Raw genomic sequence first — 23,243 nt, 5'->3', positions numbered from 1 at the left:
CTACCACCTTCTATTCTGAGTTGTATCTTCATACTACGACAATAGAAATTTGGCACATAAACAGAGTGTGATGGAAAGCACAGATTCTAAATTAAATCTTTCATGACAGTGCTATGGGAATAATGTTGTGGAAACTCCTCTTGAGGCAGTAAAAGTCCCAGGTTCTACCCAGTCCTGCCACTATATTTAAGTACCAGTTCATTGCACTTAAGACAATTAGTACAAATTTCCAAGAGGGGACTCAAAGTAATCCCAAAATTTCTCCACACTTTGGCTCTGTCAAAGAAAAGAGGATATACATTCCTCAGGTGAGAATGGCTGCCTAGGATGATCAATCTATCCAAAGTAGTTACTAAAAATAAGAAAAACAATGGAACAGTTAGGTGGCATAGGGAGTCAGGAGGACCGAAGTTCAAGTCCGGCCTCAGACAGGACACTAGCTGTGTGACTCAAGGCAAGTCATTTAACCCCTACAGCCTTGCAGAAAAAAATAAAACAAAAACACCATTAAAGAGCAGGTGTGGCCTGACCCATAAACCTTCTACTCCCTGAATGCTCACCTGTTCACTTGATGATGGTAATTTGTGGGGATCCATGGTGAGGCTCTTTAGATCTTCAGATATGGTCTGTAGATGAGTTATTTCCCCTAACATGGAGATTTCTTCTTCCTGAGGGAAAGTAATTAAAAAGCCACACACTTTATACTACGGTCTTGTAGTTTAAAGATCTTATTAGGACACAGGCTATTTATATACAATTTGTTTCTGATCAAGGTGAATAGGGTAAGATATTTCATTCTAAGTTACAGTAAGACCATTTTCATAAGTGAAATGGCTAGAAGATATCCATGTACCAGGCTAATGGTTCTGAACAAAACAGATTTCATAGCAAAAAAAAAGTATTAAGGAAATTAATGGGAAGGGAGGGGGAGAAAATTTGGAATTTATGGAAATGATTGTTGAAAACTAAAAACAAATAAATTACTAAATTTCGGAAAAACGAAAGAAAATTAAAGAAGTGTTATAGTGGAAACAGCAAGGGATTGGATGTTAGAAGAACTCCACCGAAATCCCAGCTGTGTCACTTTCTTGCTTCAGGAATGAACGAATGAATGAGCATTCATTGTCGGCCATGTGCTAAGCTCTGTGGGAAGTGCTGGGGATATAAACACAAGAGCAAAGACAGTCCTCACTCTCAAGGATCTTCTATTTTAATAAGGGATATAGCGCACATAGGGGAGCAGTAGCCAGGGAAGGTCACTTTGGCCCAGAAAGTAACAGGGATGGCAACTTGGGGCAAGTAATTTTTACTACTCTGGGCATCAGATTATTGATCTTTAAAATGGGGAGGGGCAGGATTTGATGGTCTCTAAGGTCCTTTTAACTTAGAAATTCCTTTGTTAGTCTATAATGATAAAAGGCAATTAAAATTTAAAAATCAATTAATAGCTTATTAATTAATCAAGTATTCTTAAAATAAGTGCCAGGCACTTTGTGATAGGTGCTAGATACAAAGATAAAAATGACAGAGCCCTTGTCTTTAAGGAGTTTCTGTTTCAAACAATACAACAACAAAACATGAGAAAGAAAAAATTGGGAGAAATCCAAGACTATGCAATTAATGGCCAACTGAGACCTTTATGCTCTGCTATCAGAATGACAGATCAAGAAGTTAATAAAGAAATTGATGCTAAAATTGGAGTGGAATTTAAAATTAAGAAAACTCAATGACAGGACAGGAGAACACATAGACTTTCTTTTCAAGTGCTTTCCAAGTTGATTATACCCTGGGACCCAAAAATGTCTTTATAGTAAACACAAGATGGTACCAAAAATAGCATGTTCTTATCTTAGAGCTCAATAAAACAAGAACAAAAAACACACATACCCCTCCCAGAGTTGGAAACTACCCAAACACCTGCAAGTTAAATAACATTGTCTTGAATAAGATGCTTGAGTGGAGGATGAAATCCAGAATTAAAGTGATAAAATGTTTAAAATGGCAAAGATATATAAATGTAATATTATTTTTAAATGCATAAGACATTGCTAAAGAAGTACTTGCAACAGGGGCAACTAGAATGCTTGGGTTTGGGGGGGGAGGGGATAAAAGGGGAGAAAATTTGTAACCCAAAATTTTGTGAAAATAAATGTTAAAAGTTAAATAAAAAAAAAAAAGTACTTGCAAAAAATTTACTGCATTCACTGTCCGTTTTAATAAGAAAGCAAAAGAAAAATAATAAATGAAGCCTCTCCCTAAACAAAAGGGAACAAAGTAACAAATCAAAAGAAAGAAGGGAAAGATGAGGAAAACTGCAAACCGAAACAAAGCAGATCAAATGACCAGGCTAATTTTTTAAAAACTGTGTTCTTGAAAAATGCTCGCAAAATTGACCAAATTAATATTAGCTGAATTAAGGCGGGGGGAGAATAGATAAAATCAGGAATAGAAATGAGCTAACCAGTACACTAAAAAAAAGATTTTTTAAAAAAGGAGGTAGAAGAATATAATGCTTGACTATGCTAACCAATTTGATAATCATGGATGACTACTTCCAAAAGTGGCCCTATTTGGTATGATTTTTAGTGTTATCTTGCATTTACTAGGAAAACCTTTTTAGAGTTCTAACACTGAATCAGCCTAAGAATGCTAAGTACTGATAAGGCCATAGGAGCCAATGAACTACTGAATTGTAAGTAGCTCCTCATAATAATTGTTCAGTCATGTCCAACATTTTGTGGCTCCATCTGGTGTTTTATTGGCAAACATACTGGAGTGGTTTGCCATTTCCTTCTCTAGCTCATTTTACAGGTGTGGAAACTGAGGCAAACAGGGTTCAGTGACTTGCCCAGGGTCACACAGCTAGTAAGTATTTGAAGCTAAATTTGAACTCGGAAAGATGAGTCTTCCTGATTCCAAGCCAGGCACTCTATCCATTGTGACACCTAGCTGCTCTTCAAATACTAATAAATGATTTTTTTAAAAAATAGTTAGCATTTACATAGAACTTTTAAGTTTATAAAGTGATTTGTAAATACTATCTCATCTGATCTCAGGAGAGAGGAGCGATTACTATCTCCATTTTACAGATCAGGCAGACAGAGATTAAGTGGGTGGCCCAGGGTCACTGAGCTGAATAGGAACTCAAATGTTCCTGACTGCAAATCCAGCGTTCTGTTCACTGCACCACCTTAGCTGCCTCTTAGCAGTCAATATTACTATCTTTAAATAGGTAATTTTTTAAAAAATTGCACAACTCAATGTAACATAGTATAAACTAAAAAATGGATATAGGCTATTAACATAAATGATAAAAACGTGAAGAAAGCAATACAAATACGTGAAGTCAGCACTCAGATTTCAACTAATAAGTGGTCAAAGGAAATGGAATGTACAAGAGGAGGAATAATTCATCACATGGGAAAACATGCAGACTCAACAACTTTATAAAGTCCCCACAGAAGAATCTTTAGGGTGCTTTTCTATGTCTGCTGAACAAGCAAAAATAAACAAAAACTCTAAGAAGTGAATCCAATAGTACTCTTGTGGAAGGCCCCATAAATTGGCGCAATTTTTCTATAGAGAAATAGGACAATATTTTAAAGGGGACATAAAATTATTTATGACCTCCAGTTTGGTAACTAGTAAGCAGGATGCTAGATTTGGGAGTCAGGCAAACCCGGGCCCAAATCCCACCTCTGACACTTGTGTGACCAAAGGCAAGTCTACTTTTCTTCATCTGTAAAAGGAGAAGGAGAATAGGTGTAGAAACCTACCTCAGAGTTTTTATGAGACTCAAAGGTGACAATGGACATGAAGTGCTGTATGAATGCCAACACGATAATATTATTATCCAATAAGATTCAAATGGTTAACATGTAAAGTTCTTTGTAAACTTTAAAATGCTATATAAATGCTAGCTTAGCATTATGACTGTTATTATTTCACAATTATTATTCTACCCTTGAGTAGAAATAATCCTGGGGTGAATGGCAGGAGAATAATTTAGGAAAAAACCATACAGCAGTAATATTTGTAAGAGGGAAAAATAAAATGAACACAAATACACAATAATATTGCAGTAATACTGTCAGTAAAAAGTCCCATTTCTATTGCTCTGTAAAATTTACAAAGAGCTTTCCTCACAGACATCATAGAGTATCATCTAATTCTTTAAAAGTCCCAAGTGTGAGTACTATGGCTTCACACATGAAAAAATTTACTGTACAAAGTATCAATGGGGAGAAAAAAAAGAAAAACACTCAATAATCTGAGTATGGAATGATTACAACTAGGTTACAATCGGTCTATGTGCATTTCTGATTTGCTGTGTTACATTAGGCAAAATACCCTGTTGACCTCTGAGAGCTCTTTCTAACCCTGAGATTCTGGGATTTTAAGTTAATCAATCAATATATATTTATAAAGTGCCTACTATGTGCCAGGCCCAGTGCTCAGCCCTAGAGGTCCTGTGCTATTGGTCATATACCTCCTCCTCACTCATTTAACAAATGGCACAGGGGCTGGAACGTAGCAGAAAGATGAAGAGGGGAAGAGAGACCTGGGGGAAAATATTGAATTAACTTTACCTGAGTCACCAGGTGCCTTGTAGTTCACAATTAACTGACATTTTTCTCAGAGAGGAAGCAAGAGGGCACAGGAGATAGTTTGCTTTTGAGAAGTATCTCCCCTACCCCTATTCTGCCTTATGCTGACTATGTGACCCCCCTATTATATCTCAAATCAAATATGAAGCCCTGTTTTTGGCACCTTACTAGGGTAGGGAGAAGGAGATCAGGGGAATCAAGAGTGAGCATTGCTATGCCAAACCTTTCCTCTCTACCCTGTATGCAGGTAGAGCAGAAGAGGATAATTTTTATTTTAGTTAAAAATTTTAATTTTTAATTAATTTGATAAATTTTATTTTAATAACAGATATATGTATCTCTGAAAAAAATGTGTATATACATGAGGTTTGACTCTAAAGTATCAAGAGGTTTTTTTTTTTTAAATTTTAGTTGTCTTAGAATCCTAATTTCTTCATAACCTAGCCCTTCCCTACCCTTCTATCTCTAGTATTCTGACATTTTACTGTGCTCTGTGACCCAGCTCCAACAACTCAAACACAAGTTTGCATCTCCCAACCTTGGGCCACTGCCCCAGCTATCCCCACCATGCCTGGACTTCTCCGCCCTATCTTTTCCACCTCTTAGCTTCCTTCAAGATTCAGCTTTCATCTTGCCTTCTGCAGGTCTTTCCAGGGTCTTCCCTCCAGCTGCTAATGACTCTCTCTCACAGATTACTTTCACACATCCTCTATATAGCTTGCACGTTCCTGGGCATTTACACGTTGTCTCCTCCATTAGAATAGGAATAGGAGGTTCTTACGAACAGGGAACAGGGACTTTGTACCCCTGGGTTTATTTAGCATAGTGCCTGACACACATGAAGCACAACAAAATGCTTTGCTAACTGACATTTGCTCTCCCTAAAATTCAGCTATCCTCTTAGAGATGTCAAATGCTGGGCCCACAGGCTGCATGGGGCCCACAACACTTTTGAGTGCTGCCTGAACCTGATTATAATGTAATTCTTCTCTGATTTGAAAGTGTTCTTAGGTGGTACAGTAGAGAGACTGCTGCGCCTGGGATCAGGAAGACCTGAATTCAAATCTGACCTCAGATACTTACTAGCTGTGTGATTCTGGGCGAGTCACTTAACCCTGTTTGCCCAGCACACAGCTAGCTAGTAAGTGTCCGAGGCTGGATTTGAACTCAGAACTTCCTGGGCAAATCACTTAATCCCTGTTGTCCTCAGTTTCCTCATCTATAAAATGGGGATAATAATTGCACCTATCTCCTGGGGTGGTTGTGAGGAGCAAATGAGATAACCATTATAAAAAAGGCACTTAACACAGGGCTTGGCACATGGTAGATGCTGTATAAATGTGTTACTGTTACTGCTTAAAAAAAGAAATATGTAAATGTGTATTTTTTAAGTCAATATGTGGCCCGCAGAGATTCTTATGTAAAATTCAGGGCCATTCATTTGTATCTGAGTTGGGCCTCATTGCTTTAAGATGTACGGGGTTATTATTGTAAGGAACAAAGCAGATAATGTACGTAAAGTGCTCTGCAGATTTTATGTTATATTTATTATTTATTCATTAGTGTTGTTATTTTTATAATTAAATGTAAAACACTAAGTGGCAGAACAGATACTGATCTGCATTGGTAGAGGGAATTTCCACAAAGAGAACTCCGGACAGTGATGACATCATAGACTTGAGGGACCCAATTAAAAAAAAAAAACAAAACTGTAACCAAGTACCCTCTCCTTATAAAGTAAGATCTTCTTTGCTACCATTCATAGTTTCAGTGTCCCAGAACTTTAACCCAACTTACAATCACTGGCCGTAACATTGAGATGAAGGCACAGAATCGGCCACGCTCCTCAATCAGGGCCTTTCTGACTGCCTGTTTTTCAGTTTCTTCCAGCAGAAGGTATTTATCATTGACATCTTGCAATGCGCTGTCCAACTGGGGCTGGATATCTCCTCTTCCTGCAGAGAGAAAGGAGGGCCACAAATAGGTTTTGCTGAATTTCATACAGCTGTCTCTCACTCCCACCCCTCCACCCCCTGGGTTTTTGTTTAAATCAAGGTTAGCCCCATTAGATCACTTCCTGGGATGAGAGACTTCTAATTTCCTGTATGTGAAGGTAAGCATGTAAGTAGGTTTAGGAAGATGAAACTCACTTGGCTCCCCTAACAACAGAATCCTCTGCCAACTCATCGTTGTGACCTAGAAACCTGGCAGATGAGCTCTCTCCAGGACTCAACTCAATGAACAAGGAGGGCCTTTGTTGACATTTCCAAAAGCAAATACAAGCTAGTTCTACCGCATCAATCTCACCCAAAGGATTCTGCCTTGTACCAGCAGTAAATATCTCCAGGAACAAGAAGGAAATTTCAGCCCTATCAGCTTGGGAGTCCACTGTGAACTGCTGGCTAGTTTAATCCCCCTGGAGATGAATGAAATGAGTTTTCTATAAAGCAGACCTAATAACAAAAAGGCCCACACTCAGTGCTTCATAGGGAAAAAACATCAAGATCTCTCCAAAGCTTAAGGTTATGCTTGCTAAACTCTTAGTCACGTAAACCACCTTCCCAAAGACACAAAAATTGAGGAATGAAGGGCTAAAATAGCGGTGACACTTTGCCTTTCCTTTTGTCTCCTTGGGGAGGCCTAAGGCCACAAAAACAGCAATTCACCCAAATGACCATCTTCACCACAAGAAACTATTCCCACTGGCTGGGGACGGAGGCAGAGAAGGCGCTAGAGAACTCAGGAATGACCAGTCTGAATATTGTGGGGTTCTCAGTTTTATGTGGAGAAGCTCTTGTGAAAGAGGGCTCATTTATCATAATTGGCCCGAAAGAGCTGAAGTCAAACCAGCAGGTAGGTGATCACTAGTCCACAGGGAGGCAGAGTTCAACTTTCCTAGATGCTAGAGGAAGAATTCAGAAAATAGGTGGAAAACTGTGAAGAGGCTGATTTATGCTTGATTAAGGAAAAATAATTAGCTCTATCAAATTGAAATAGGGTCCTTCAAAAAAGGTAGTGAGCTGTCCATCCCTATTAGTCTATAAGTGGAGGACAGATGGAGTTGTTGGGAGTGGGGTCCTCAACTCAGTACGGGTTACACAAAATGACATTTGAAGTCCTTTTCCAACTGTGTGATTCTATAGTTCTGGAAACGTGAGAATCTATGCCACTGACCCAGCAAAGTAGATTTTCTACAAAAATATTTAATTTAGAGAAGGCTGAGGAACAAGTCCCTTGAAGTACATGAAGGGTTATGATTTGGAGAGTGGCTTTTATAAGATCACCCCTCCCAAATCACAAAATCACTATGTTGGAAGAGACCTTAAAGGCTATCTGGTTCAACTCCTACATGAATGAGAATTCCCACAATACAGATTTCCTTCATCACACTGGCTCTTCTCCTTTGCACTCACTCTCTAGTTCACTGGTGCCCCTCCTATAATGTGGTACCCAGATTTGAACAAAACACTCCAGAATAGAAAAATGATTAATTTATAATAGGGGAATTTTTTTTTAATTTCTTGGACTGAATCTATAAAATTTCATTGGGTTAGGAAGCTCCCCATGAGGAATTTCCTTTATAAATGCAGATTGACACTTTCCTGGAAATATATAGCCTCAGAAGGTTTCCTAAGAGCACTAAAGGTAGGTGACCTGCCCAGAGATACACAGCCAGCCAGGGTAAGAGATACTCCTTGAGTCAGGTTCCTCCCTGACAATGAAAACAGTTTTCTACCTACTATGTGTCATACTGCCCCTAGGGAGAATTTACACTAGGCTGAAAGAACTTACAGCAAAAATGATGAAACACAGATGTGAGGACAATACGGGATCTTTTCTAGGCACATTTTGAAATGTACACCAGGAAATCGTGTCCACTGAGCTTTGATTAATGACCTATCTGCGGAAGGAGGTCTAGTCTAACTTAGCCTCACCACGTCCCTTCCAAATCCACAATTATGAGCAATCAAATATAGTGACAGAAACTGTACCTGATTACGGCTAAGATTCTAGTTTTTTAATATGCATTAGTTTAATATCACACAAATTCAGTTTTAGAAACATAATTTAATATAGAATTGTGAAATCTTGATCTGTGATATTGCTGCAAAATCCCATCCAATCCTGTACGCAATCATGCCCTTAAAAATCATAAGGATGAATTAATTAGAGAACTCTAGGCTGAGTTTACACTTGGAAGAGAAAAGAAAAAGTAAAGAACAGTTTTGAGATACAAGTCTTGAGAAGGAGGTCTTTGGCCTTTGACTCCCAACTGTTTATGATTTGCATTTACTCATTTGTGTATGTTTTCTCCCTATTAGAACATACATTCTTTGTAGGCCAACACTGTCTTGGTTTTGTCTTTGTATGCATAGTGCCTGACACAGAGTAGGAATTTAATAAATTATTGAATTAATGAATGAACCCTGATGTTTCCAGTATTTTGGTTGCCACATCAGGTCAAAATTTAATAATCAAAAACGGTCGAAGGATATGAATGGGCAGTTTTCAGATAAAAAAAATTAAAGCTATCTATAGTCATTGGAAAAATGCTCTAAATTGCTATTGATTAGCAAATTAAAATAACTTTGAGGTACCACATCACATCTATCGGACAAGCTAATGTAACAAAAAAGGAAAATGATAAATGTTACAGAAGATGTGGGGCAACTGAAACACTAATGCATTGTTGGTACAGTTGTGAACTGATCCAACCATTGTGGAGACCAACAAAGAGCTATAAAATTGTGCATACCCTTTGATCCAGCAATACCATTACTAGGTCTCTATCCCAAAGAGATCATAAGAAAAGAGAAAAACACCCACACGTAGAAAAAAAATTTATAACAGTTCTTTTTTGGTGGCAAAGGATTAGAACTCATGAGGATGCCCATCTATTGGGGAATGGCTAAATAAGTTGTGGTATATGAATGTAATGGAATGTTATTGCTCCATAAGAAATGATAAGCAAGCACATTTTAAGAAAACCTAGACTTACATGAACTGATGCTGAGGGAAGTGAATGGACCAAGAGAATACTGTACACAGTAACAACAACATTGTGCGGTGATCAACTATGACTGACTTAGCTCTTCTCAGCAATACACTGATCCAAGACAATTCCAAAAGACTCGTGATGGAAAATGCCATCCACATCCAGAAAGAGAACTATGGAATCTGAATGCAGATACAAGTATCTTTCTTTTTTTCTTTCTTTTCTTTCTTTCCCCTTTTGTTCCGATTCTTCTTTCACAACAGGACTCATGGAATGTGTTGTTTAAGATGATGGTACATGTACAACCTATATCAGATTGCTCTGTCTTGGGGAGGGAAAGGAGGAGGGAGAAAAACTTGGAACTCAAAATCTTACAAAAATGAATGTGGAAAACTATCTTTACATGTAATTGGAAAAAATACTATTAAGTGTGAAAATCAATCAATAAGCAAGCAGTGAGAATATAAAGGGACTCAAAGGAAGGTTTTGCAATCTAATGAGAGACACACAAAAACACACACATACATGCACACACGCATGCACACATGTGTGCGCTCTCTATGCAGGATAAATAGGAAATAATCACCAGAGGGAAGGCACTAGAACTGAAAAGGATTGAGGAAGGCTTCCTGGAGAAGGTGGGATTTTGGCTAGGACTTACAGAAAGCCAGGAGGTGGTGAGAAAAGTACTGACAGAATTCTGATGAAGGACCAGATGAGTAACTCCTCAAATGAAAACGCATACCATCTTTCCCTTAGGCATAGACATAAAAAAACAATGTCCATGGGTGCCTATTTCTTTAAATTTCTAATTAGATTATTCATGAAGGATGGTGCATTTTTCAAGAGTAGTTTGCAAAGATTTCTCTGCATTTCTACAGTTGCAAATTGCTAGAAACTAAAAATCATATGAAAAGACTATATGTTACTTTGCCCACCAACCCTAATAGCAAGGTATTAGCTGGTCAAGACCACACCAAAGGAGTTATCTGAGAAATCTGAAGCTTGGTAGGCATGCCTGGGCCAGCTTGCTGATTTTACTGTAGTACGTAATAAAGTATAGAACCAGATTTCACTCTGAGGCAAAGGGCTTTCAACATACAGAGAAAATAAATCCAGAGTAACAATGCCAAGGCTGCCTTCTGGAAGTGGTATAACATTTTTAATTATCAATAACTATCCCTTGCCTTTCAACTATAAGTACAGAGGGGAGCATAGCTGCTCTTAAGAAACATCCCCCCCCCCACGTACTAAAAATCTGCCTCTAGAAACTGGCAAATGTTAGGGCTACATGGGCAAGATGATTCTGGGAATGTGAATACAAGATTTTATTTTTAAATCCCTTCATTTGTTATTGTAAAGAAGCAAAAGAATCTAAGAAGCAACCTGAACCATCCTTATCTAATTTTTTTTGATCTTTTAATAGGCCAAATAGCAGGTTATTCATTAAGGGAACTGTTCCCATTTCATGGGACAGCATATATGACATTAATTACCATCAATTCTTTTCTATGGCACAATTCTGTACCCTTATGCAATGATTTCCCCAATGCCAACAATGCAATGATTTAAACTCTTAACCAAGTTCTAAAAAGTTGTAGCGAATCAGCCTGATAAAGGGTGTTGTTTGGGTGGATGTGATATTGTCAACAATTCCCTTAAACCAATCAGACACCCACATCTAATACTTAGAACCACTGCGGCTGACGAAGGAAACAACCAAATTGGGCTTGGAATCCTAAAAGCAAACAACTGTATTTTGGTCAGGCAGATCACTCCTGGTTTGCCTTGCTGACAAATACATCTTCCCTCCTAGAACTCCCTTCCCTCATGAATGCTGTGGGGAAATTTGGCATGAAAAACACTCTCACCTCTCCAACAAATGAATCCCAGAAGTGTACTCTTATAGTCAAAATCCTAATTCTAGACTGCTGAATGAGACTCCCTTGAGGGAGTGGAGAGAGGGCTGGAATCAGAGACAAAGGCTCTGGCTTCAGCTGTTACCTCTGGGGCTTCTTCATCTCTTTAGGATTCAGGTTCCTCATCCTAAAGTGTAGTATAATCCCTTCTAGCACTACATAAATCAGTAAGTGATTATTAATGCCAACTGAATATCTGCCAGTCATTTTGCCAAACCATGGTGATATAAAGCCAAGTTCACATTCTATCAGTAAATACAACTTGTACATATATACTTTTCTGTTTGTTTTTAAATCTCCAGACTCTAGAATACTGCCTGTCACATAGTAGGCATTTAAGAAATACATGCTGATTGATGGACAGAAGAGAATGCAAAATGCATACAAAGTGAATAGAAGGTAATTTTGGGCAAGGAGTGGCTAGTAGTACCTGGGAGAATCAAAATTTTGAGTTTTGAGGAAGGACAGAGACTCTAAGAAGTGAAGGTGAGGAAAGTCTTCATTCTCGGAGAAGAGGGTGGGAGGAGAACTTACATAAAGGCAAAGGGTCACAAGGAAGAATATTGAAGCAGCCCAGCTTGGCTGGACTATAGATTAGGTTCAGGGGAATAAAACCCGGAAAGGTAAGGCTGAAGGTAGATGTATGAAGGCCTTTCAAATAACAGAGGGCTTTGATTTTCATTCTAAAAGCAATAGGTGAGCCAGCAGAGGAACTCTTTGATCAGGGGAAAAGACAAGGTCAGACCTGTGCTCCAGGAATAACTCTGGCTGCTGTTTGGAGAAAAGGCAAGTTGTGATTTCCCAGGGGTGGCTTGACCACTCTCAACTCTGCAAGACCTGAACCTCGTTATCAGCTAACATCAGATCTATACTTCGGATGGAAGACAGGTAATTAATTCCCACTACTGCTGTAATAAGAGATGGCATTTATAGAGAACTTCTCTTCATGTTTCTCATTGCATGTTTCCTAGACATTTGCCCATTCTGCATTTATTTCACTCCAACTCCTCATCCCTCCTTATATCAGTTATTTGCATGAGTCTTTCCCCAAACGAGAATTTAAGTAACTTGAGAACTGAGTCACTGTCGCCTCAATGGCCTTAGCTCGGTGCCTTGTACATAAATGGAACTGAATAAATATTCACTGAATAATCTGAATTAAAAGGTTATCTGATACTTCATACAAATTATTATTCACTTGCAGTACCTTTGTAGAAGGTTCATGACAGATAAGGAATATAGTTAAGGGTCTAGTACAGCAGTACTCTTCTTTTAGGACTACAAACGAGGAAGGAGACAGCATAAGAAATTTTAAAAATTTATCAGTTGGTCAAAAAATATTCACTAAGAGCCTGCTACATGCTAGGTTCTGTGCTAAGAGCTAGGGATCTGTAGACGGGCAAAAGACAGTCCCTGCTTTCAAGGAGCTCACAACCTGATGGGGTAGATGACATACAAAAAAATTACATACCAACAAGATACAGGTTAAACAGCAAAGAATCAACAGAGGGAAGACACTAGAATTGAGGGACTGGGAAAGGCTTCTTGTAGGAGGTGGGATTTCAGCTGGGACTTGAAGAAAGCCAGGAGGCAGCATACTCTAGGAATAGGCGACAGCCAGTAAAAATGTCCAAAGGCTGGAGATCGTGTGTCTTGTTTGAGGAACAGCAAAGAGATCGGTGTGTCTGTGAATGTGAGGGAGTGTTAAGTGGTTAAGAGTATGTGGTGGAGACTGGGGGAGGGGAAAGGAGTATGTTATAAAGAGCCCAGATCTTAAAGAGACTGTGAGACTACAGTATAAAGACTTACAACTCCCCCCCAAACATACTCAGGTAGGATTTTTCCCCCCTTAGGAAGGTTTCTAGTACTGCTTAATAATCTTTTCTTCTTACCCCAACAGAAAAAAAATCCCTTCCCTTATGTCAAGGATTACTAGTTTTTTGTGTTCTGGACCCCTCTCGCAGAATGTTTTTAAATGTATAAAATAAATTACATAGATTACAAAATAAACCATCAAAAAAAATTGTTTTTTTTACAAACACAGACCTTAGGTTAAGAACTGCCCCACTATGGCCTCGGTTAAATCTGCTAGATTTATCTTGATGTAGATTTAAGTACTAAGTAAATGTCGTCCCAGTTACCAGGACTGGAGTACACCATAAGGATACATAAAGTTTGGCATTGTGGGGGAGTTTATGAGAGTCCTTACAAATTATTCTTAAAATGACCTAAGGTTCGTCGCTTTGGGGCGGGGGGAGGTTGGGGGGGGGTTATATTTCAAATGAGAAATTCTCTTTGGAAACTTAAACAGTACATATTCTATATGCATTTTTCAAGACTTCAACAGATCTATGATTTTTACTGATAAATATTATCACTTATCAGTGCAGAAGACTACTTTTACTCTCCATCAGATCCCACAAGTTTAATTATCATCTCTGTGAAGACTGACTCCCAGATTTATATCTTCACTTCCAGTCATGTTCCTGAACTTCAGTCCCTATCAGACTATCAGATATCTCAAACTGGATGCTTTGAAGATGTATCCAACTCCGTATGTCCAAAACAGAACTCATTATCTTGCCCTCCCAAATCCATTCCTCTATCAAAGGTCACTATTTCTGCCAAGGGCATCAGCACCCTTCCCATATCTCTGGTTCATCGTCCTCAAATCCTCACTCTCTTTCCACATCAGCAGTCAGTCTCTGCTCATATAGCTACCACTTGAGGTCAGACTGTTATTACTACTCCTAGACCTAGATTATCACAGTAGCCTCCTAATTGGTCTCCCTGCCTCAAACCTCTGCACTCTCCAATGCATCCTCTGCACAGCTGCCAAAGTGATTTTCTTTCTTCTTGAGCTCAGGTCTGATCACATCATTCCCCTATGAAAACATGCCTCTCTACTGCCTCTGGGATAAGACAGAAATTCCTTTAAGACTTTTCATAAACTGGCCCCAAGGGTCCAGCCAAACTAGCTTCTCTTTTTCTCACACATGGCACTCATCACCCATTTTTATGCCTTTGCACTGACTATCTATTCCCTTTACCTGGAATACTCCCCTTCCTTACCTCTACCTCGTAGAACCCTTTACCTCTTTCAAGAGGCAACTCTTCATAATTTTAGCTCCTCCACACTACCCACCTGCCAGCACACTCCCCTCAAACTATAATGTATTAAATGAGATTGTTCCTTTCCCAAAATTCTACTACAGTGATTCCTCCCACACAATTGTGGTATTTCCAATTCCTTTTATAATAATGAATGTCTTAATGTGTTAATGTTTTAAGTAGCCTTATTTTTTAAAAAAAATGAATGCCTGAAAACATTTTAAAAAATCTTTTGAGGTTCTGGGAAGTTAAGAATGAGGATGATTGATTTTTCCAGGTTAGTAACCGACCCTGGGCACCCAGCAGAGGGGACTGGACAACCAGAAGGAGCCCACAGAGAGGAACACACCAGGATCAGTCCCAAGAGGTACAGCCCCGTGAAGACTTACCCACAGTTTCAGCTGGCAGGGAGGAACACACGATGAGAAAGTGCAGGATACACAATTGATACAAAAAGGAAAATAAAAAAGTCAAACTGGTATTCCAGCATTATTCCTACCTTTCATGTGTTAATAACCCAGGGCATGGAATTTCTGTTGACATGACACAGGGATTTAACCACCAGCCAAGGCAAGGTGATTTAAAGCTCAATTTCTTCCTGGTGATTCATATTCTTTAAGTAAACTTTTTTTATCTTTTTCATAAAGTGACAATTTATTCTTCATGTGTATACTACTCCTTTACTACTGAACAAAATAAGTCTTTTTAAGAAGAGACAAAGGCTTCAGTTTCTCCATCTTAAGATAAGATGTCGCACTGAATGCTCTTTTAGATCTAGTTTATACTAACTAGGTGACCAAAGTCCTTTCTTTCTCTAATATTCTACAATTTACTACAACATATAAACAAAAACCTTAAATAATGTCTCAATACAACATCAAAACTTGGAGGTAGGATAGTGAGCTGAGGAATGAAAAGAAAAAACAGACAGGAAGGGTCAAAATGGAAGTAAAGGCTTAATTACATTGTTTGATTTTAGTACAGATTTCAGAGAATCACTACTTACTTCCTTTGACTTAGTTCAAGGACCACCTTCTACAAGAAACCTTTTTTTTCAAATTCCCCTGAATGCCAGTGACTTTCCTCCCAGACTACCTGGTATTTACCTACCTCATATGTATTTATTTATTTTTATACATGTATATACATGTATACATGTGCATATACATATGTATATATACATACATATATACATATACATATGTATATATGTGTATATATACATACACATATACATATACATACATATACAGGGTATTCACAAAGTCTATGTATATACACCATCATACTGTCCCCTCAATATAACGTTGACTAAAAGCAAGGACTGTTCCATTTACCTCGCCCAGGGGTAGGGAACCTGCCCAACGTCTTAGTAAAGGCTTATTGACTCAGAGAGTACTATACAGTAACTTCAGTAACAGAATGGAAGGGTATTAATTCTACGTTCAATCTCATCGCATTGCCTTTATTTCCACTACTGAAAAATTATTTGAATGGTTCTTTTGGTTCCAATATTTCCAATTACAAACGGTTCCATTTCTTGTCTTACAAACTGCTTCTCTGCTAGGTTTCTAGGAGCTTATCCTTGAAAAAAGTTTCATGACGACTAATCTTAACATTCAAACTGTGTCAGGAGAGTGGCTGAGTGAAATTAACAAATATATTATTGGCCTCCTCAGTCCAGAGACGAAGGAGGGGCAAAGTAAAAGGGCTAACTGCTTCTTAATCTCCCACTTCTTTAGTTAGAAGGTGACAGTTAACTTCAGGATTCAAAAAGGCAGCTAGCCAGACTCGTGTACTTTTTTCTAGAGGGAATGTGACATGGTGGCTAGAATGCTGGACCTGGAGCTGGGAAAAACTGGGTTTAATTCCCACTTCAGACACCGGCTCTGTGACACTGAAACTCTCTTGAGTCTCAGTTTTTTCATCTGTAAAATAGGGATAATAATCCTCACAGGGCTGCTGTAAGAATCCAATGAGGTAATATAATCACTTTTCAAATCTTAACAAGCGTTATATAAATAATTATATAAATTGTGTAAGTATAACTGATACCGCTTATCTCCTTGGGCTGTTCTGAGGATAAAGTGAGATAATTTTTATAAAGTGCTTTATAATCATAATTATTAGCAGCAACTAATTATTAACTAATAAATATTAAACAATTGATGTTGTCAATAACTAATACTGACATAAAACAATAACAACACCAACGACCTCTAAGGTTCTTTTGGTGTCTCTCAGGTTTATCTGCTGTTAAGTCGTTTCAGTTGTTTCCCACTCTCCATGACCCCATTTGGGGTTTTCTTGGCAAATTTGAGCATATTATCAAATCCAACCACAGGATGAAGAAGACAGGTTATTCAAAAACCATTTTATGCCATCACTGTATTATGCGAGTTTCTTAAGGCACTCTCTGAAACAGTGTTGGCCACAAAGGCAGATGGCTCTCTGTCATCCTCTAGGTCCGAGGAGCACCCTTAAGACAACATGTATCACAGCAAAATCAGACAATGCTGAAGGGAAAACTACAGGTATGAGACTGTTTGGAGGCCTCCTAGAACTGTGCAATCTGGCCCTCGGACGTGAGGGCTGCTCTTGGCTTTATGTTAAAGTCAGTGATGATGCCTCACCAATGGGACTGCTCCCTGTAATGAAATAATCATAACCCTCGTAACCGTCTCATCTTGCGCTGTGCTCATTCATCTATGTCTTTCTGCCAATCCTTCATTCCCCTCCTGGCCTTACTCCTGACTTTTCCTCACATTCATGACCCCTGCACTAATGGCTCATCTCGGATCTTCCTTCAGTACCCTCAAACAGCCTATCACTCCCTGTCTTCTCCCTAATCCCCACAGAATATCTTTCTGTAAGTTCTTCCCCCTCTTTCCCTTTAAGAAGTTCCTCCCAGAGTCACTGTTTTGCAGAAAGGCCTAGGCTGGCCTGCCTTCATTTCCCTCCCTGCTGCATTCCTGAATTTCTTCAGACTTCACAACTGTGCCCCTGACTTGGGTACCTTTAGCCCTACCTTCTCCTCCTCCTTCCCCTCCCTCTCCCCTTTTGTATGTTGTCTTCCCCCACTGAAATGTAAGCTCCTTGAGGACAGGAACTGTTTTGGGTTTTTTTGTTTGTATCTGAATTTTCTAGCATTTATCATAGTGGCTGGCACAGAGTTAAGTGCTTAATATTTCTTTTCTCCCTCCCTCACGCCCTCCCCACATTCCCTCTTTCTTCCTTCTCCTACCTATGGCACACTGAAGGCCCCCATTAGGTCCTTTTAACTATCCTATGAGTACATGGCCTACCCCTCACTCTGCCTAAATGACTACCCTACCTTTCCTTTTCTGATTACCCAGAGTTCTCAAAGGGATATTTTATGGCCCTTTGCATGTGTGGCTCACTGCTGGTAGTGTCCAGCAGCCTGCCTCCCCTCCCATTTTTGCACTGTCCTCTGAGCCAACTGGGAACTTTGATTCTTCAGTCCTTTCAAAGCAGTAGGATATTTAACTGTGAATATTAACTAAATCAGATCCTTATTCTTCAAAAAACCTGAAAGAACTACCCTCACGGAGACTTCTACACTAAGTTATGGAGAGGGCTATGATCTATATCTAAACAGTCAGTCAGTGAGTCAACAGTACTTAGCAAGTGATCACTATGTTCTCAGCCCTGTGCTAAGTATCTGGAACACCCAGATAGGCAAAAGTCTACACCGAAGACACTGAAGGGCAACATGATACGTTGTAGGTAGGAAGAATGGTGGATTTATAGTCAGAGGATCTGGGCTTGAAATCCAGCTATGCCATGTCCTAACTGGATGACCTTCAGCTGACCATCACTGACTTCTCTGGGTCTCAATTTCCTCATCTGTGAAATGAGAGTTGAGACAGATGATCTCTAAGGTTTCTCCTAGAAACCCAGAGCTATGATCCTATTATCATGGATCCTTGAAGTATGCAATATGAAAGACTCTGTTGCTAAACAGTAAATACTTAGTGAATGCTTTATTGATTTCTCATCTAAATAAAACGAATATTGCATGAACAATACTAAAGGGGTGCTAGAATGTATAATAAAAGCCCAAACTACATGAACCTACATGATCGGTTATTTCAATGAATTGAAACTTTTCATATGCATTCATTTCTAAAAGAAATAGGCAAACACCCATGAAAAATCACTAACATCAAGGATTTGTTTTAATCCACTTCTAGGATATGACCTGGAGTTGGTTTAGCCCAATTTGCTATATTCCATCTATACTACTACTACCAGTACCACCACCAGCAGCAGCCAAGAGCTGACATTTATATAGCACTTACAATGTGCCAGGCACTATGCTAAGTGCTTCACAATTATTATTTCATTTGATCCTCACAATAACCTTGGAAGGTAGATGTTATTATTTTCTCCATTTTACAGATGAGGAAACTGAAACATGGAGAAGTTAAGTGACTTTCCCAGGGCCACATAGCTAGTAAGTATCTGAAGCTGGATTTAAACTCAGTTCTTCCTTACTACTACTATTACTACTACTAACACCACCATCACCACCACCACTGACTAATACTACTACTGCTATTACTGATACCATCACCCCCACCACCATCATTATTAAAACTATATACCACCACTATCACTACTGCTGCAACTACTATTATCATCACCACCACCAACCATCATTACCATCACCACTACTATTACTACTACCACCATCACCAGCACTCTTATTTCTACTACCACTAGCCCATCATCACCACTACTGTTACTATTACTATGACTACAACTGCTATCACTACTACTAATAATATCTAACATTTATATAGTGCCTACTACGTTCCAGGCACTGTGCTAAGAGCTTTACAAATATCTCATTTTATCCTCACAACAATTCTAGGAGGCAGATGCTTTATTATCCCCATTTTAGAGATGAGGAAACTGAGGCAAAACAGGGTTAAGTGACTTGTCCAGGGTCACAGACAGCTGGAAATTGTCTGAAGATGGATTTGAACTCAGGTCTTCTTACCTTCAGGCCCAGTGTGCCCTCCACTGTGCCATCCACCTACACAATTCATATGCTTTTACATATAAACAAAATGACAAGGAAACTCAGAAACAGTTTTACAAAAAGAATTCATGTTCAGAATGATGACCCTGAGGCATTCAGAGAGATCCTAAATCAAAGGAATATTCAATTATGCTTCCCCCAGTGCACAAAATCTGGCAAAAAGGAAATATATTTTAGAAACATCTTTAACCAAGGCTGACCCGGTGCTTTCTCCCAATCTTTACAATATCAGGAAATCTAACTAACCAGGATACTCATTCTCTTCCGCAGAGTTAAACGATGCTCCTCCTGGACCTGTCTGGAGCATACAAGTGACTATCACTGCAGCTCTCCAACCACTCCGCATGAAGATGACTTAGTAATCTGGGCAAGCTCTTACCAAGTCCACCTTCAGGCAAACTCAGCGTTTCTAGTCTTCAAAAAGGCAACTGTGGGTAGAAGACCCAAGATGAAAATGAGGAAAAGAAAGACTTCAGAATGGATGCCAAATGCAGATGCAAGGATGAACTAACATCAGGGTCTGAGCTGGAACTGGGGAGAAGTAACTTCCTGCCTCATCTCTGCCAAATTCTCAAAGCTTTCTTAATCCATAAGAACTGTCAAACCAATCAGTCAGTGAATAAACATTCATTAAGCACCTACTATGTGCACCAGGCACTATGCTACACACTAGAGACACAAAGAAAGGCAAGAGACAGTCTCTGCTCTATCAGATGGGAGAGATGATATGAAAACAACAATGTGAAAACAAGATGAAGAAAGGATAAATTGAAGGTAATCAACAGAGAGAAGGAGAAGGCATTAAGGGCCATCTCTGACAGAAGTAGACTTAAAGGAAGCCAAGAGGTAGAGATGAGGAGGCACAGTATTTTACAGCCTTAGAATCTATTAATTCCTCTTAGCTCAATATCTAAAAACTCAAAATTGCTCTGGCAGACATATATAACTTTTATCAGCCTCTCTTTCCACTAAGGTTTCATGTTTTCAGGGCAGGGATGAGGGGATGGTTCTGAACTCTTTAGAGAGAAACTACTCCATTTACCAATGCAAATCAGCAACCCATCCTTCTGGAGTAGCCTGGGGACAATGAAAGGTTAAATGACTTGCCCAGGATCACACAGCTAGCATGTACCTGAGGTCCAGTCTGACCCCAAATATTCTTGATTCCAAGACCAATCCTCATTCTGTCTGCTTTGCCACACTGCCTTGCTTCAACTACTTTAAAGCGCTTATATTATACACAATAGCATTTAAATATTTTTTTCAACAGTCAATATTATTGATATTTAACCTCCTATAAAGTATTATTAGTCACAGGAGAAATGGCTGTTAACCTCTAGTTCTCAGTATCCCTGTTCAAACACATTGATTAAGGAAACACACAGAAGTAGCCTAATCTGTGCAGGGAACTGTCCTAGGTGCTGAGTATAAAGGGGAAAAAAAACAGGATGGTCCTTCAGTCGCTATGGGATGGCTTCCATTCTATTATGTAAAACTATTTAAGAAGAGCCAGTTAATCAATGGCCAGGAGAAACTGCAGATATGTGAATATCTGAATATCTATAGGAAATATAAACGGGTGGAACTCAAGTAATTTTTTACTTTAAAAACAAATTACATTTTTTACATGAGTTTAATAACTTCATTAATTTTAGACATACAAAATCGTTAAAACCTTCTTACAAGAACATATCCCAGTTTATTGTTTCACACTATACCTTACATAAATTCCTTTTAATAAGGGATTTTTTTGTAAGAAAGCAGCAGTGAAGAGAAGAGAATCATCTATCTGAGGGTTATTTTTCCCTGTAATGTTGTTTTTTTCCTAGAAAAAGAAAAGGGTTGTTTCTTATACTTTTCTTCTAAACCTGAAAGCATCCAGCATTGGGCACAGAGCAGTGTCTCAATGAATACTTGGAGAATTATTTAAATGCCCCATTGCTCTAAGTATAAATCTGTGATCTCCAAATGGGAGAATCTGGTCAGTTTCCCACTTCTGAAACTTTAAAGAATCTCTGAAAAGTGGATTCAGACAGATTTGCTTTCACACCCATTTCCTTTATCTCTGCTCTCAGTTCTTAAAGCACTGGGGGAACTTTGAGTAGGGGATTAGAACATAAAGGGGTCTGGACTGAATTGAGGTAGACACATTAACAACTATCTGTTACCTGTGGGTTGTAGAAAAAAAAAGGATTATGTCTTAGTTGGAACAATCTTCATAGATAGGAGAGGAAAAATTCCCAAATCAAAAACAGACTAGGAGCACTCTATCTCTAGAAGGAAATCAGTATTAGAGTAGGGAAGAAGACAGGTTGGAGGATAATGCTTCAAGAAACATTGACAAAACACCCCAACAACATTGCATCCAAAGGAATCTCTTACCAAGACTCGGCTCAAATTCCACTTTATGGAAGAGGCCTTTCCTGGGTCTTCCTGCTGTGAGCTAGTGCCTCTCCAGAGACATTACCTCCCATTTATTTTGTATGTACGTACTTACTTGCATGTCGTCTCCCCCATTATAATGTGAGCTCCTTGAAAACATGCATCATGTTTTTGCCTTTTTTTGTATCCTCAGGACTTAACACAGTGCCTGACACATAGCAGGCACTTAATAGATGCTTACTGGCTATGCTGTTAAGTGATTGACTGGAAGGCAAGTACCCGGGACTTTGTTTTTCTATCCTCATTCCATAAAGATCCTAGAATGATTTAAAATTGTAGAAACTTTAAGTAGTCCATCAGTCAACTACCACTGTCAAATGCCTCCTATGTGCAAGGCACTGTGCTAAAAACTGGGGATACAGAGAAAAGTAAAAAAATCATGAAGTGTCTACTCTCAATTAACAGAGGAAACAACATGGAAACAACTAAGTATAAACAAGAGATAGACAAGATAAACTATGGGTAATCTCAGAGGAGAGACACTTGAATTAAGGTGACTATTCTCCAGGTGACCTTGGAAAAAATCACTTCTTTGGACCTCAGTTTATTTATCTGGAAATTGGGAAGGTGAGATTAGATGACCCTTAAGTTCTCTTCTACATTTAAACCTATTATTTTAAGTGGGGAACTATTACATACTACTTGAGGGACCAGATTTAGTGATTAAAAAAAAGAATCAAAAGTAATTGATGGTGGAAAGAGAGTTAAGTTTAGAGTCTGAAGTCCTAGGTTTGAACTCCAGCACTTTTACTTATTGCCTGTGTAACCTTGAAGAAGTCTCTGAGTTGCAGAGGAGTCTACTGGATCTGGAATGGGAGAATTTGAGTTCCAATTTTTCTTCTCTCACTTACCTGTGTGACCTTAATGATTTCACCTCTGTGGACCTCGGTTTTCCCATATGTAAAATGGGGAGGGGGAGTTGGCTCCTGAATTCTCTTTCTTTCTCTATCTAATGATCCTATAATTTAAGCTTCTCTGGACTTCAGTTTCTCAATCTGTAAAATGAAGGGTTTGAACTAGATGACCCCTAGAATTCCTTCCAACTCTAAATCTGTCTGCTTGCTCTCTCCCAAACAAGAACACTGAAGGTTCTAATCAGT

The 23,243-nt window shown here is 38.9% G+C and overlaps 1 protein-coding gene across 15 annotated transcripts in view; it reads right to left on the bottom strand.

Moving 5' to 3' along the window:
• MTSS1 (MTSS I-BAR domain containing 1) overlaps positions 1-23,243 on the bottom strand; it is a 228,650-nt gene that overhangs the window by 18,160 nt on the left and 187,247 nt on the right. For 9 of the 15 annotated variants that reach the window (XM_072603104.1, XM_072603112.1, XM_072603108.1 and 6 more), the window contains 3 exons: positions 15,023-15,034; positions 6,405-6,562; positions 561-668 (listed from right to left, as the gene is read on the bottom strand). In XM_072603104.1, the coding sequence (XP_072459205.1) occupies positions 561-668; positions 6,405-6,562; positions 15,023-15,034 (278 nt within the window). The remainder of the gene's footprint in view (positions 1-560; positions 669-6,404; positions 6,563-15,022; positions 15,035-23,243) is intronic. The other 6 variants (XM_072603106.1, XM_072603110.1, XM_072603117.1 and 3 more) reach the window with 1 other exon arrangement.

Source organism: Notamacropus eugenii, chromosome 4 (assembly GCF_028372415.1).
Source record: "Notamacropus eugenii isolate mMacEug1 chromosome 4, mMacEug1.pri_v2, whole genome shotgun sequence".
In the NCBI taxonomy this organism is placed as follows: domain Eukaryota; kingdom Metazoa; phylum Chordata; class Mammalia; order Diprotodontia; family Macropodidae; genus Notamacropus; species Notamacropus eugenii.
This window is presented reverse-complemented; position numbering and strand designations above follow the sequence as displayed.